The 17,043-nt window shown below is 49.2% G+C and overlaps 1 protein-coding gene across 1 annotated transcript; it reads left to right on the top strand.

The window, feature by feature from the left end:
* Positions 1–2,696: 2,696 nt before the first annotated feature.
* Positions 2,697–16,911, top strand: klf3 (Kruppel like factor 3 (basic)). The gene is made up of 6 exons (XM_023829721.2): positions 2,697–3,022; positions 10,235–10,292; positions 11,492–12,020; positions 12,136–12,277; positions 14,247–14,410; positions 14,509–16,911. Exons 1-6 carry the CDS (start codon positions 2,955–2,957, stop codon positions 14,688–14,690), a joined length of 1,143 nt encoding a protein of 380 aa, XP_023685489.2. The 5' UTR covers positions 2,697–2,954; the 3' UTR covers positions 14,691–16,911.
* The last annotated feature ends 132 nt before the right edge of the window (positions 16,912–17,043 follow it).

Genomic DNA, 17,043 nt, shown 5'->3' with positions numbered 1-17,043 from the left:
CACGGGTTTGCTCCCTCCCTGGTCGGAAGGGCATTCCATGGAATTCCATTTTCTCTTCTCGGCTCCACCAACATGCAAAAGCAGTACCAGTGTCGCTCTGTTCCCATTTCTCTCCCCAGTACAGGTCAACGAAATGATTCAGGTTCAGCCAAAGAGGTCTAGCGGCCGAACAGGATGCCAGCGAACATGAATATCCAGTCACCCTAGCACCTCGCACAAGCCCGGTCTGATTATTTTCAGGGGCTCGTCTGTTTTCCCAGAAACGCCAGTACTCTGCTGCATTAGCATAGTCATCTTCAGCGTAGCTACAACGAGATGCTAACAAGAAGGTCTGAGAAGGCGTCTCCTGCTGCGAGAGCTCCAGGGGGTTTGCGTTACGTGAGACACGCCACTCTCACATCACGCCCTCATTTTGCGACAGTTCCCTCATCATTCGAGTTGGATCACTTCAGGACTCATCTGAGCTCTCACCGGATTCCTAGGTGACATCTCCATGTATGTGAAGTACGAGTGAGACGGGACACAGGTACAGCTCGGCCTGGCAGCTGCCACTGTTCATCTAGACCGCCGTTGCCACGTCCGTTTAAACAGTCACGCATTGGGGTGCCTGTATCTGCATTGGTTCACAAACATCCAATTGTGAAAATACGCTCACAATTTCCATGATATTTCATGAACGTCCAGCGTCCCTACAACCCAACCTTTTCCATCAGACTTTCTGCCTGAAAGGCAGAAAGGAGACCACGCCAGCAAACCCGATCTAGATTAGCTCGTGTTTGACCCGGGGTCTGAGAGATGATAGCCATCCTCCAGTTAGAAAGACGTTTGGACGTCACAAATTGGCCACTTCACAGAGAGGGACGAATCGAGCCTTTTGCAACTGAATTTCCATTCTTTCTTCAGAGTTAAGCTTATTTTAGTCTTCGAATATACCACAGTTTGTGGAGGTTCCTGCTGAACAAACGTGAACAAAACTTTTGCCGATTTTTCTGGAAGAAAATGGCTCTTCTCTACCAGCTGACCAGCTTGTCAGATCTTAGGCAGCTGTATTCTGCAGAATCAGCTAGTTAAAGATTAGCATGGAGAAATGCCCGCACAGCAAATCTGGTAAAGCTTTCCAGGGCCTTGGTGACTGGTAGCTCATTTAGCACTGTTTGTCCTGTCAGACGGGCGTGTTGAGGCAATAAGGTGCTACTCTAATGAGTTTTGTAGATAACGCAGTGAATAAAGACACAGTGAGGGAAACCCTTCTTGACCAAACATATTCCCAGATGCACATTATTATTATTATTATTACTATTATTTGGAATCACTATCCTATGTAAGCTACAGGGCTTTGGTAACAAGACACCATACAGCGTCTAGTCCCTCTCTTGCTCTTTCTCTATCCATGCGCCTGTAAGCTAACAGTACGTGATTTGCGCCAATCTTCCCTGGTATGCCCTTCAAACACAATGCAATTCCAGAGAATTTCCTCTAAATTACTCCTTTGTGACAGGCATACCATTACAATATACATACAGGCACGTAGACATGGATGAAAATTATGGGCTTGACAGCCCCCCCACCCCAATTTATCTTTGGCTGTGGGCCTCTATAATGGAGAGTTATTCAGAATGCATACCTTTAGTTGGGTCGGAGTCAAGCATCGCATGCGAGAGAAAATTACTAAATTTATTACATATACTTCACTGGAATATAGTGGCAGTTTTCTGTGAATCATATAGTGTGTTATGTTACCTGTCAGGTTTAAGATACCAGTAGTCCACAGATATATGAATACAGCGCATGTTTGTCCACAAAATGGATTGTGGGAGACCCCAAAGGGCAGGACAGATTGAGTTCTGTGAGACTCTTGTTTGTTTAGCGCACTGGGCCTACCTGAAACCGTGTAACAATAAGGGAAGGTGGAGGTAAACTAACAAATACCACAAGGACTTGAGCTTTGCGGGAGATCTGGCCTTAATTAAAACCGCTTTAAGTTTACCAAAGTGCCTAGGCGACTAAGACCGAAAATCGCGGAAACCCAAAGCGAAACCGCGATGCTCATTCTGACTCCTGCAACAGTCACGCAAATTAATTAGCGCACGACGAATTCGTTCGTTCTCTATTTTCCTGTGCAGGCCACAGATGAGAGACGGGAAAGAGGCCAGCCTCGGATCGCACCTTGATGAGCCACAAGCTGGGCATCATGGCGGCAGGTGGAGTACTATAGCCTCGGGGGACAAGGAGCAGTCAGCCCAGGCTGTGCGGAGCGGGCGGACAGGCTGGCCAGTTCCCAATACGTTTCCCACTGGTGCATTCATATATTTATTTCATCGACAAGGTTTATCGATCACAGTTGCAGTATGTTTGCGTTTTGATCATTGACATCTTTTATGCCGGTCCGTGCGGTATAGATCCGGCTTGGCTTTGAGGGAACTGCCGAATAGGCGTTAACCACACAGTAATAAACCCAAGCAGACTTCATTCCTGATACATCCAATGTGCTGTAAAAAAAGGCGTGGTAAAGATCTCTCAGTTCCCATAACACCAAATCGAAACGCGCCTCACGGCCACCTCCCTCCCAGTGCAATTCTCCGGGTCGCCCCCCCGCGTCGTATCATCAGTCCGGGGCCGCGATCCACTCTCCGGGATGGCACCGCCCGTGTCCCCGCCCTCGCCTCCCGCAGCGATCGTCCGGCTCCCCGCCCCTGAGCTCGCCCCTGTCGCAGTCATGTGACCGGCGTATGATGTGTTCTGGACTTTTTTTTTTTTTTTTTTAAACAAAGTAAAGCCTCCAGCCTCGTTACTTTGTGAAACTTTTTTCTCTCCTTGCGAGAGGCGAGCGAGCGCCTGTTTGTTACTTTCAGACGCGCCTTGGGCTCGGACGGCGCCGGCCGATGTCGGTGCTTCGGCGGCTACGCAGCTTCCTGCGCCAGGCTTTTCCGATCGGACCGCACCGCGGCTGGTAGATGACAGCGGGACCTCTGGGTCTGCTGCCTCGGACACTGGACCGTAAACCTATTCATACAATTTCAACGTAAGTTTATCTATAATCTACATTATCCTAAGTTAAAAGCGGCGCAATTTATAAATTATATATAATGTTTGGCATATTAGTATACGTAATAATAATAATAATAATAATAAAAAACAGAATGAATATTTGTGCGATTCGTATATAAATTGTGTAATTCTTTTATTGTCGCTGTTTTTTATTAAATGTCCTGTTTCCCGGGATCAGCTGCCATACCCCGTGTATAAACGTATTATCCGACGTATTTATGGCACTTTAGGGGCTTTTAAAAATGCTCATGATGAGTGGATTCTCCAAAATGGACGAAAATGGCCGAGGTTTATGAAAAAGCGACTCTTGGGTTTATTCCCGTCTGTTGGGGGTTTTTTTTCCTCCCCGGGGGTTCGGTTCGGGCTCACTGGCTTAAGCGGACGTATTATTCCATACGTGCTCATTAAATGGACACTTTGCCTGGTTTGCCGGCTAAAACCATGGTACTTAGTTGTATCTTATATAAAGACAAACATAAACGAAACGCCGGACGCGGTGACGCGCCTGAGTCTTGCGGGATCAGCGCTGTGCTCTTACTGTAAAGTTATCCCTGTTTAACCTGTAGCGTTGAAAACCGGGACACCGGTGATATAAGAGCCTGTTTCTACGAATCACGTGCCGTTTGCGGTTTTACGTGCCGTTTGAGATGTTAAATAACACAGAAGGAGAATCGGGGATTGTTTGAGGGACTTAATGTGTAAGGCATGGATGGTGTGTCATTTGCGAGGACGAAGGGTGTGTCGCTGGCTTTCATCCCGTTTCATGTTATCATGCGAGTTACCAGGCATTGGGAGAATGGCCGGCCATGTTTGCCAGCGGCTTCCTTGCCATTGATACTCAGGTCTGCAGTTTCCCGGTGTCTCTGTGTGGATCCTGCTGACGGCATGGCGGCGTGTAATTTCTCTCTCTCGCTGATGGCTGCGGGACTGCCTGTGCAGGGTTAACGCGACGCGCTCTCTTCACTGCTGTAAGACAAGCCAGGTCTCTGTCAGGTTTTATTTCACTGCTTCCCCCCCCCCTCCCGCATGTACGGTCGGGTGAGCGCTGCGGTCTGTCCTCCCCTCAACCCCCCCCCCATATCCCCCTCATCAGCGTAGCTCTGCATCCTCTGCTTTTCGTTTCAAGGCCTGGGTTTGCGTCAGACATTCCATTTGGCACATGCAGACTCCTTTCCTGTTTGGAGTCTCTGGAGGGTGGGCCAGGTGGGAGGGATAGGGGGCTTGGGGGGGGGGGGGGGTGTTCAGGCCCGGCTCGTACACTCCCAGACACTCCACCCGTATGCTGCCCCGGAGTCACACCAGTGGCGGATCTGCACCATTTCAGTTGGGAGGGGGGCAGACTGGGGCCAGTTGTTCTGTTGGGGGGGGCAGATGCATTTGACCTTTATGTCCTCCAAGTGTTACTTAAACTAGACTGTCAGGATTAAGGAGCAAAAGACAATTTTGAAAACCAATAAGACATTTATGCTGTGCTTTACAGTTACATTTTACAGATATGTAATTCACTCTGATTTATTGTTTACCGTCTTGCTTCCACAAGCTTGATTTATTTTTATTTATTTTTTTGTCGTTAACTTCCATTTCCACCACCTGAAGCAACTTGATCACCCGGCAGAGCTGCGTTAAGAGACTGTCAGGAAAATGTGCTTGTGTTTGCGTTTTGTCTGCTCCCAGCACATAAAATTTTAGCCCCCATATATAAACGTAAATAATGACAATAATAATTAAGGGGGCACGCATGCATGTTGTCACTAGGGCACTGCTCCCGCCCCCAGAACCACTCCTGAGTCACACCGCTTCCACAAGATCAACGCTGTGATGTTATCTACTGGAATGTGCGCACACACACACAGACACACACACACAGACACACACACACAGACACACACACACAGACACACACACACAGACACACACACGCACAAGCTACTTCTTTCATAGGCTGGTTTTATTGCTCAGAGGTCATGGTTCAGGCCGTCGCCCCCGGTAAAGATTAACCAGCTCCGCCGTCTGCTGTCCCCTAACATGGCTGCCTCCTGAATGCTGCGAGTCCCCGAGCCGGTCCGCGCTCCTGCCCGCGACCAGTCGTACGTCTTTCTGCTCCCTCGCCGGCAGAAATTCGCAGAAATCCTTTGTTTTCGAACCAAGTTGCTACATCTGCGCTAAGCGATCTGGGGGCGGTCGTCCTGGGTCGGGCGCTATATACAAAGAAAGGGACTTGGAGAAACTGAATAGCGCTACCTGTTATTGTAACCTGGCATAACCCATCCATGACCTTTTCGTACTGTTTGCGCTCCCTGAGCAGAGATTTGTGCAACACGCATATTCCATTTAATTTTTTTTTCTTTTTTCCGAGGTTGCTGAAAGATGTGCATTCCCGCGCAATATTTCCTTGTTGATTTGTAAACGGGGAGGCGGCCGGTGATCTCGCCAACGCCCTTTACCGCAAACATTAGCCTTGGTAATCAGAGAAGGTATGCCAGGCATCCATCAAGCACCAGCGGCACAAAGGAAGTACCGTTGTTTCGTATTACAGACTCTTAATCAGATAAATTATTGTGGTTTGCTTTGGTGCGGGTTTTACCCACCTACGAGCACCCATCTAACTGGACTGGTGTAGGAGTATATATATTTTTTACTTCGATTGTGGTACTGCTGTTGTACCACTGACCAGTACTAATGTACCAGTTCTGTGGTGGGAGTTATAGTCTAACAGTTCTATAACCAGTAAAATGTCTCTGATTCAGTATACTGGTTTAATCGGAGCTGTAGCAGTTTGAGATTGGACTGCTGGTATAGTAGGAATGCTGTACTGTAACGGTACTGGTGTTACTGGTGCTGGAGAGCCAGGCAGGCACTGGGCGGTGTGCCAGGCAGCAGTCTCTATGCTGGGGGGTGGGGGGGCGCTTATTGTCCAGGAGGCCAGAGGGAGGGATTTTGGCTTCCCCCCCCCCTCACTCTCTGGTTCTGGTTCCCTGAGGTTTTGTCAGAAGCGAGAGAAGCCGGCCCAGACAGGAAACCACATGCTCAGAGCACGCCTACCCAACCCCCCCCCCCCACCACCACCACCACCTTGGCCCCCCGCCCCACATTATCTCCCCTCCTGTTCCTCCCCTGTCCTCCATATTGTGTGGAAATAACACCAACGTACTCGCTCGCTGCCCCCCCCCCTCGTCCCAGGTGGCACGCAGTTAACGTTTTCTCTTCGAAAACATCCAACTCTGAGCGTCATCTCTGGAGCCAGTGTGCAGTGTGACCACAGTCCCAAAGGCTTCCCCCGTGTTGGTTTGAGCAATAGGTTTATGAAACAGTATTTTTCTTTCATTAATCACTGGGAAATAACGTGTAAGGGACTTCTGAAGTTTGCTGGGCTCTTCCTGGTTATCTTTCTGCGTCGTTTTAGCTGTTACTCTTGGTCAATAACCACCCCCCCCCCACCAGTTGAAAGTGTCCAGTAATAAACCCCACTGCATCCTTCTCAGGTCTCCATCAGTGTCACCTCGGTCTGCGGTTTGAGGCCCCAGTGGTATAACCGCAAGTCAAAACCACGTTTGACCATGAGATGGATGAAACAACAGGCCCCCCCACACAGGAGGACAAAGTTAGCTGCAATAAACTGTGCAAACAGGATGAGGAAAAAGGTAGCAGGGAGGAACATAAAGTGTTGCCCTGGATCCCGTTCAGCCTGGGAAGGTGGCCCTGCTCTGGCTCGGCCGGCCGCACGCATATGAAATAAGAATCACTGGATTTTCGTCCGTTCTGGTTCAGGTGTCTCTGGCTGGGCGGGACAGTGAGAGGTGTCTTAGTTACACGGCACCCGCCTAAGGTGGGGTGGTAGGTTGTTGTCCTGGCCGGGGCACTGGGGAGGATGTGGCGTCACGTGGCACGTCAGTGTGGGCACTGTTCCGTGGCGAACCTCTGGGTGGCGCTAAAAAACCCACGACGGAGGGAAGCAGAGACTGCGGCTTGTTCCGGGCCCGGGTCCTGCTGGCCCCGTGGAAAAGGGGGGGGAGAAGAGGCCAAGTCTGCGATTACCAGCGACCGTCGCCAGAACTGAACCTCTGGTGGTCCATCCGGATGCGTACGTTTGGTTAGCGGGCACAGAAATGAAAACCAAATGAGTCGTGTGTGTGTGTGTGTGTGTGTGTGTGTGTGTGTGTGTGTGTGTGTTTCCGCAGCACGGATCTGTTCTGGGGCCAGTCCACCATCACTTTCATGCCAGCATGACATCAATCTCCCCCAGTATTAGGAGCAGCGCACCCTACGGTCTCGAACCCGTTCCCCACTGCAGACATAATGCCATTTGCAAGTCATTAAGTTTAAAGACTTGCTGGCAGCTGGGTCTGTAATTAGAAAATATTTTACAAACCTATAATAGAACCTATAAAATTTGTCTGTGTATCCTTTTATTGACAGTTTAATGGAAGTGACTTGTGGCGGCATCAAAATTGAAGCGGGTCGTCTGTCGCTGGGTTTTCGAGAGGGCCGGACAGATGGCGCCTTTGAATCTCCAGGTGGTTCTGAATATGAAGGCAGCGCGTGCCGATGTCGTTTTGCATGTCATAACAGTGCTGTGGTTTTGTTTTTTGTTTTTTTTAAAGCTCTGGGTGCCTCGAATACTATTGATCCTGTGAATATAACGTCACTGTGTCTTGTTCTTGCCACCTTCCAAGTGCATAAAATCATACCGACATTTTCCTTTCGTATATTTTGTTTTTAAGAATCAATTCCGCCTTTACTTCATATGGTTGGATCCCAGTCGCTATCATTTCCAGCACTATGTTGTTTTGCTGTTGCGGTTATTTTCTGTCTCTGTTTTGTAAACTTTATTTTTTATGCTTTACACTGCGAGACCAAAGGCAAATTCCCAGCATTGTCTAGACAATAAAGATTATTTCTTTTTTCTTCTGTTGTAATCGTGCTGTGGCTTGGAGCTTAGGAGCATTAGCGACCAGCGTTCCCATAGCTGTGCGTGCTTGTCAACCAGAAACCTGAGCTGTGCAATCGTCTGGGGTTTTGTCAGTTGTCACAGCACAGTATTTCCTTTGAGCAACCCTACGGACTTCCTTTAATGTCTCCATGCGATGTGTCTGGATGCTTATAGGTCACGTGTGTCTCTTTGCGACCTTACCTGCTCCACACAGGGGTCCTGTGCGCGGTTTGGGTCTCTCTCTACCTCTCTCTCTCTCTCTCTGCCAGGGTGTTAATCATTACATTCAGAGCCCATAGATCGTCCAGGCTCTGCCAAAACCCAGTGGACTTCGGCCAGCCAGACCAGTGCTGGTGGGGGGGGGGAGGCCTCGAACCTGCAGCCGACCGCCTGCTTTTTCCGTGTGCATTTCGCCCCCCAAGGCACCTTGCAAAGTACTGGAAGTAAACTTAAACATCGCCTCGTGGTTCGATCTCGTGCATGTGTGAACCTGCTGTAAGCCCAGCTCAGAGCTCTGTGGTTGAGCGATGATGGCCTGTGACCCTTGTATGCTGCAGCCAGAAGACAGCCACTTGGGGGCGCTCTGTATAGAACCTCCTTATGGCTTCCTCTTTTTAGGAAGCATGAGTGAGTGTTTTTTTATTCTTATTTTTACAATCAATGACTCGACAAACAAATATGGAGCCCCAGCCTCTGTGAAGTGTCTTCGCGCTGCTCTTAAAGCTACAGCACCTCCTTTTACAGTGCAACATGTGCTGACAGATAAGGCTTGAGATTACAATCTAGCATTTGAACAGAACATAAAACAAATATTGTAAATATGTAACGTGACCTTACGAAACCCTAACAACATTCTCAGCCTAGGCTAGGTTGCATTTTTTGTTAATCTTAATGTAGTGTTAATTTTATATTCCTGAGCCGTCCCTTTAAATGGAACGGTAGCTATGCGAGTTTTGTTCATTCGTAAAAGATTCCATGTTTACCAGACTAAGGGCTGCTGTTTGGTTGGTTTTTAGCCTACATACGGCTAAACCGCGTTGAACCTTGAACCGCAGATACCGGTCAACCTTCCGCCGGCTGCGATAAGCTGCTGGTGTCAGCGGAGGTCCATGTAGGAGAGCGGCTGATACAGGAGCCGGGCCCAGGACATTCTGGTGGACCACTAAGGGAGGAATGGAATTGTGACTTATAGTAGCTTTGGTTTCAAGTATCATCTGAGCAAAGACATATATGATTAAAATGATTATTATGATGATTATTATTAGTATACTAATAATGAGGACGTATTATTATTGTCAATAATAATAATTAATAATAGGCCCCCTAATAATGATACTTCCTATATTTACCGTGCTGAGCTCCTCCCCTATTGGCTGGAATTTTTCCCGCTTCTCTGGCTAACGCTGACCCCAAAATTCACTGAGACTCATAAAGCCCCCAAACCGCCCCCCCCCCGCCCCCCCCGCCTCTGGCAGGTGATCCGTCGGGGTCGGGCGTGAACATGCTGTTCTTGGCCACGGTCCAGGTCAGGGAGGAGTTCTGGGAGTGTGTTTCCCAATACGCGGACTGGTCTGACCGGGAACTGACGCAACATCGACTCTCTCTTCCGTCAGGTGCGATTTATAGCTTGTCCAAGTGAACCAAGTGAACTTGGGACCTGCCCGGTGATCACGGGATCACTGGGTCATACCCTGATCCGGCCTGTGTCACCCGAAATTGCTTTGTTCTCCTCCTTTGGACACCGTTCTGTAGAATCAATTAATACTTTAAATGAATATGTCTCTAGCGGTTCTGTATTTCCTGGTACTGCTTTACTCACTTTGTTTTATTTAAAAAGCACAGCATTGGTGCTTATAGAACAGCTCATATTTGTAAACGACACCTACTTTTCTTTCTCGTGTTTTTGCTTTTCTTTCTGTTTTTGAGGTTGGGTATGTTCGTCTTGATTTTTGTTTACGGTGATGATGTTCTGTTTACTAACTTTAATGAAATAAAATCAAGATATCGATGGGGGGGAAAAAAAACATTATTGTTTAACAATTATAAAAAAATCACCTTCTGATCTTTTCACGAGTACGGGCGGTTTGCAGCTGGTGTTGGTTACCTGCCCGTCGTGCGAGTGTCGATGAGTAGCCTCTGATCTCCAAATGTTTGTTTGGTGTTCGGATTCAGAGAGGCGGCTTTATGCCTTAACAACGCTTTTTTTTTTTTTAGGCTCTAATGCCCCCCTGTCTGCTCCCTCTCTCCCCCCTCCAGGCCCCTGCCTACAGCCATGCTCATGTATGACCACCCGGCCAACACCAACGTGGGGGCGGTAAGTTCACCCGCTGGTCTCCCTCGGGGGGGGGGGCGAGGAGACACGACCGTAAGTGTCACACGGTGTTTTACTTTACCCACTAGTCGGCTTTTTATACATCCCGCTGGACTGTTTTTCACCAGGTGGGCTGCATCCAAACAGGAAATGACACGTTTTTTTTTTGTGTTTGAAGTGGTGGAGCTGGAAGCCTCCCTCACCCGTACGGGGCCCCCTGTTTTGCGATCCCGCCCCCTCTCCAGTGAGTGGCGCCTTGTGCTGCTGTACAGGCCACTTCCTTCCTGGAAAAACAGACCGTGGAATTTGCATACAATAGGGGGAACGGCCAATGAGGCGAGGGATGGGGAGTGACTGGGCCAGCCCACTGAGAGAACGAGAGTAGGGGGGCGGCGCAGCTGCGCCGGGCTGTGTTAGAGGGCCTCGGAAGGTGACTCCCCCCCCCCCCCCTAAACCCCACACAGTGTAATGCCCCCATGGCAACCGGCAGCCGTGATGAGGGCGATCAGTCCGTGACATGGTGAGGCTGATAACTGGTCTCCATCCATCCAGCGATCACTAATGCCCGTCGTCAGGGGAGACGGCACTGCCGCGGAAGGCTCTAACGGGGCCTTTCACCTGCTCCCGTTACGCAAGCAGACGTTCTGTCATCTCCGTACCCCCTGGCGGTTCTGTGTTTCGCCGTGGCAGAAAAGCATCCCCCCCCCCCCCCCCCCGTCGAACGCGGCCATCTGAAATCTGGCAGAGCCCCCGCTGGCATGTCGCGCCGAGGCGGGGGGAGGAAGCGTGGCTATGAGCTCGGTGCCGACGCCCTGCGTGTCGTAGCCGCTGCTCTACCATCATACGGGAAAAGCTTCATTTATGAGAAACGTATTGGGTAATGAAGCTCTGATTCCGGCCCCCAGCGCACATCATTTCACAGGGACGCTAAACCTATGATAAGGCCGCCTGTTCAGATCCCACAGATGGCAGAGTGATGACACCAGTGGGCCCCTGAACGAGGCCCTTAACCACCTATTACTCCAGGGACCTGCTTACTCAAGAGAAAACGTTTGACGCTTTGGATAAATGCGTCTGATTAATAAATAAAAATAATATCAAAGAGAATCCCCTTCCCCAAACCTCTCCTGGCTATTTCTCTGACGCCCTGCTCTCTCCTTCTTATCTCCTCCTCCTGCGCACCTCCACCTCTTCTCCTGCAGATGTACCAGAAGTTCCCCAGCTTGAAGTCCCAGACGGAGACCATCAGGGTGCTCTTCTCTCCCACGCCCCCCGGCGCCATGGGTCCCCTTCAGCTGAATCAGCACCAGCAGGACTTCCATGACCTGCAGAGCCACCAGGCCGCCATGACCCGGCTGTCCAGCGCCAGCCCGTCGCAGCTGGAGCCGGTGGACCTCTCCCTCACCAAGCGGAGTTCCCCTTCCTCGTCCCGTGGTTCCCCGGTACCCCTTATCTCCGGCCTGTCAGGGGTGCATCACCAGTCCAAGCGGCTGGGCCCGGTGTCCCCGCACGGGGCCGGCTCCCCCCCGCTCCGCCACAGCCCGGCCGACGTTCCCATACCCTTCCCGATGCTGACGCAGCTGCTCCCGAACGCGCCCCCAGGATCCGGCATGATCCTGCCCAGCGTCATGCTCCAGCCGCTCTCCATCCTCTACCCCTCCCCCCTTTCCCTGCCCCAATCCATCATAGTGCCCCCCCTCCCCGGGGAAGATCTGCACTCCCACAGGCAAGGTGAGCCATGCTCTCTTTCTCCATCACCGCGGTTCTCCGTCACGCTCGGAGATCGATGTGTTTCGACTTGAGATCAGCAGCGACGTGGCCTTTCCTGTCTCCTGTCATGCCGCAGGATCTCCCATGAGGTCCGTGGACCTGTGCCAAGAGCCCCACAATATGCTGAAGCCCATCAAGTGCGAGCCGCCCGCGGACCACCAGGACGTCCTCGGCGAGGAGGTGACCTCGGTTATCTCCGCACCCCGCCTGTACGCCGAGTAAGTCACTGTCTTTGTAGTTTGTCCGGTGACGGACACAACTTGATAATTCCCGGGACAAGGTTTCGAAATCCATTTGGGGTCCCTTACTTGGATTACCGTGGTTCTGATCCGGCCGCGCCCGTAGCCCCTCGTGTCACTCTCTGTTAGCGTTCACGATTAACCTTTACGCCCATTCCCATGAGACTCGCCGCCCACGCATTTAGAACAAACTCCTCGACACTAGAACCTCTGGAGGAAGGACGGGTTTGTCCTCCTCTCTCCAGTAGGGGTGGCAGCTCCCATGTTGCCGCAAGAGTTGCACAAACTCGCGCCTCCGTTCTCTTTGAAACTGAGTGTGACCCCCACAGTTCTGTGCTGGGATCTGTCGGCACCTGCCCCCCCCCCCCCGGCACGATGGTGGGGGGGGCTGTGGCCATCGGAGGGGAGCATGGGGCACCAGTGTGGGCATGCCCCCCCCACATTTCTGGCACCTTCTCTTAATCCACGGACACTGATGCTGTTTCAGGGCTTATATATACACTGAGAGTCTACAGTGAACATATACAAACATATATGTTATATATGTACAGTACTGTGCAGACGTTTTGGGCAGTTAATGAAAATGATGTTCAAATGATCTTCGTGTTGGTATAAAACTATAATATTATCTCTGTCGAAGTATGCCAGCTTTGCCATTTCAAATAATAATGACGGTAACAATACAGTAATAATAAAAGTAACTAAATACGATACCTTGAGCTGACGGACTGCTTAAGCCTCGCAAAATTTTCACGAGTGTCACGTAGTGCGTGCGTTCGTTATTACAAACCGTTGTATTTAACCAAAATGTTTAATGTAATAGGCTTTATGGCAGTCCGTTTGTAAGTACAGCCGGTACGTAGCGAGCCGGGTGTTTTAACCCGAGGATTTATTGTACAGGAATGTTACACCATTTTATTCTTTCTGTACTAAAAGTGTGTCAAAACGACAAGATCTGACAATCATCTGATGGCAATACTGTTACTCAACAAAAGTAGTGTTTTTGAGAAATATGTTGTATCCTGGCGATAAAAGGAACATATCAAACAGCATTATTTACACGTTAATTTGCTTTCCCTGCTGCCTCTCTCTGGTGCCTTGATTTTATCTCCCAGCATGCACCAGTCAGACACCGTGTCTCCATGTGTTCTGGGAGCCCTGACGTGGGCGGGGGATCTGATTGGCTGTTTTTTTGCTGGGAGTTCATGAGGTGTTTGTCTTCGGCGCGTGTGACAGTTCCATGCTGAAACTTGAACTCTCAGATTGAACTCTTAACCAAAAACAAGCATTGTGTCATCGTGTTTGCGGAGGAAGGTGGAAGGTCAGTTTTACACGCCCTATGGGTGTGGTGCCAATCTACTTTTAGACCCCAGCGTTACACAGAAAAAGGGCTGCACCCGAGAGAGAGAGAGAGAGAGAGAGAGAGAGAGAAACAAAGACGGAGACAGAGAGCGAGAGAGCGAGTCACAGGGAGTGGCAGGAAATGTTAATTACAGTGTTTGTACGAGGTGTGGTGGGAGCCGTGGGGGGGGTGTGTGCACACTTGTTTACCTCGTGATACTGTTAGCCTTTAAATGCAGAAAAACATGTTGTTTAAAAGAAATTGCTGGAGTGGAGCTCAGAAATTTTATTTCTAACATAAAGAATGAATCGGAAAGTGAAATGAAATGTCCCTGACCCAAGCCGTATTCTATGCTTGTGTCGTGGTGCGGTAGGTTTATAAGGTGTGTAACTTGCAGTTGTTTTGGAGACCTCTAGTGGTTGTAGGGGGAAAAAAACGCACCTATTAATGTCTGAATGCATTCTACGTCCTGTTGCCAATCTGTATCAATATATCTACGGCCGATGGCTTATGAACAGGGCTTGCTGTAGTGCTGAGAGACTTCACTGCCCCATTTTGATTAGATCTGCTCAAAAACTCACTCCCCACCTCCCCCAAACTCTCTAGGAGCAACAGCCCGTCGGTGATAAGGCTCTGCGGCAAGCACCCGCCCCCAGCAGAGTCCCCAGACACCCTAAAGAAGCGCCGTGTTCACCGCTGTGACTTTCCTGGCTGCAACAAGGTGTACACCAAGAGCTCGCACCTCAAGGCTCACCGACGCACGCACACAGGTAAACCAGCTGTCGGTGTGCGAATGTCTGCAATCCGGGGGTCTTTAATCTGCACTCTGAGGTCTTGGCCTAAGACTGTCTCCGCCTCTTGTGTGCAGGCGAGAAGCCCTACAAATGCATGTGGGACGGCTGCACGTGGAAGTTCGCCCGCTCCGACGAACTCACCCGCCACTTCCGCAAGCACACCGGCGTCAAGCCCTTCCAGTGCCCCGACTGCGAGCGCAGCTTCTCCCGTTCGGACCACCTGGCCCTGCACAAGAAGCGCCACCTGCTGGTGTGAGCCAGGAGAGCGCCTTCCTCCTACCCCTCCCCCACCCCGTGCTGGCCACATATCCACAGGACCATAAAGGCCACTCCGACACCTGTGACGGTACTCATTTGGGGTTTTACCCAAGGTGGGGACACGTGTCCCTACAACGGAAGACCCACATCCATTCACCTCATGTCACTTTTTGTCCCCTCGAACTGACCCGATGACCACTGCATTAGATGCGTGTCCCCATCCCTGTGCCCTCCCAGCCCAGCCCTCAGATGGCACAGATGCTCAGCTGGCATGAGCAGACTCTGCTGGCTGGAATCGCACGGGAGACGGGCATGACCTGGACATTGGGCATGAAGTCCAGGTCGCACCTACACAATGTGAATCCTTTCAAAGACTATGCAAACATTTCTCTTTCATCCGGAGGGCTTAAATGAAATTTATACCTTTTTCTATAGATAACAGTGCAGTAATACGTTTTATACTCACCACTGAGCTGTGTTCTAGAACTTTCCACACAACATGCATGTCTCGCAGTGTCACCAATCAGTGGAGGATTCCTGCCAACTGTGCTGTGACATTGTCAGAATGTCAGCGATATGACAGAAGTGAGCAGAAACATTCCTCTCACCGGTGAGAGGAAACCTTCAGTTTAAATTTTGTGCAGAAACCTGAGCACTGCTCCTGCCAGCCTGAGGGACGTGTCCGTGGGCTTCTACAGCATGTCGCGCATCATTCCTGGGCTTTGGCGCCACCTATTGGGAGCCGTCGGCATTGCTCTTCAGTTCCGCTGTGCATTTCCACTCGAGTCAAGTCAGCAGCTGTGACGCTGAAGATTTCCTTTCCTTTGTGGGCCCAAGGTCTGACTGGGCCCTTCCTGTCCGTTTAGCGAGGGCGTCCGCTGGCCCCGTGTGGCTCCTGGGTCAAGGGCTTCCTCTTCCTCTGGACCTCCAGGGTCTTCCTGTTGGCTGCCAGTGGGGAGATGAAAGGCTCCGCCCACAGAATGGCTCTCCACATACTGCTTGGCGGATTTTACCTCGTAAAATGTGAACCGTGTCATCTGGGCATTATTGTTGTGTTGAGAGATATTTAGGCTGGTTATGGGGAAGCAATAGCGTGTATATTTCAATGTGTCTCTTTCTTTTTCTATATGACATTTTGTTAGGGAAAGTAAAGTGCAAAGAAGGGACAAGCTTGTTGGTATAGCTGGTTGTTCTATAGTTATTTAGGTTAACAGGCCAGATTCATGCTGTTTGCCGTTGTAAAGCAGGAATATTCCATAGATAACACATTATGAGTTTACTAATCTCCAATGATTAATCTGAAGTTAAGATATGAGTAATAATACTTTCCCTTCCCTTTAAATGCCACTTAAGAGCAAAATGTTGTTCATTTTCAACATACTCAAATCATACATATTTTTGAAGGTTTTCCTAAAATAAGTACATTTTTGCACTTTAATATCGTTAAAGAGCCAAATTCTCAAACTGGTTCCCCCCTTACAATCTGTCTGAGCTGCATGTAAATTGTTAAATTAGATGACCGACACTTTACAGTTCAGAATGGAAGATTGTGCTCCCCTCTCTTTACGCTAGCGGTTGTACTGTGATGCTGACACAAACGCAAATTATAAAGTATACATAAATTACACAATTGTTACTATGTGTGTGCATAGCTTGTAACCATGTTATCTTGATACTATAATCAAACGTTATACTGCAGTAATATACCGCAAACACAAAGCTGCAAATAAGTGATTTTTGACAAACAATTTTTTACCAGATAACGTCAGAAACAAGGCATTGTGTTAGAGCAGAAGGTTCCAGTGTGTCTGCGGTCACGTTGCCATATGGCGTCCTGCGACAGTGCAAACGTTTCCACTCGCAAATATATATTTTGTAGTTCTTTTTTAAAGCTTTTGCAAAATTTTTTTTTAAAAAAAACAAAAATTGTAATATATTTTGTTAAGACTGAATGGGTTATTAAAGGTTTTAAAGCATGATTTTTTTTTTTTGCATTGTATCACAAAGAATTTTATGCATTTCTGTAAAGATGTGAATTTTGTACTGAGCTCTTTTCCTATAAAGATCTTTTAGGTTGGCAGTTCGAAAGGGAACTTTGTAATGACATGATGTCATATCAAACTGTGAAGAGAAATACAGAATGTACAGTTTTATATGAACATTCTAGCTTAATGTATTACTATAAATATATAATAAACGCTTTACAATACTGCATTTGATACCTGATTCTTGTTTACCTTCTTTTACAGTATTTTCCTTATAAGGAAAAGTGGCTTGAGTCTAGAGCCTCCCGAATTTTCAATCTCTCCTTGCCTGTGACTCACTTCTGCCATCTTTCGGGCTGATTACAT

This window comes from Paramormyrops kingsleyae, chromosome 25, assembly GCF_048594095.1.
Source record: "Paramormyrops kingsleyae isolate MSU_618 chromosome 25, PKINGS_0.4, whole genome shotgun sequence".
Lineage (NCBI taxonomy): Eukaryota > Metazoa > Chordata > Actinopteri > Osteoglossiformes > Mormyridae > Paramormyrops > Paramormyrops kingsleyae.
This window is presented reverse-complemented; position numbering and strand designations above follow the sequence as displayed.

Bases quoted from the DNA above. Each gene is read 5' to 3' on its own strand.
- klf3 (XM_023829721.2), top strand. From the start codon at position 2,955: ATGACAGCGGGACCTCTGGGTCTGCTGCCTCGGACACTGGACCGTAAA. The intron at 3,023-10,234 runs GTAAGTTTATCT...TCCCCCCTCCAG, and splicing joins CCTATTCATACAATTTCAAC to GCCCCTGCCTACAGCCATGC. The intron at 12,278-14,246 runs GTAAGTCACTGT...CAAACTCTCTAG, and splicing joins GCACCCCGCCTGTACGCCGA to GAGCAACAGCCCGTCGGTGA.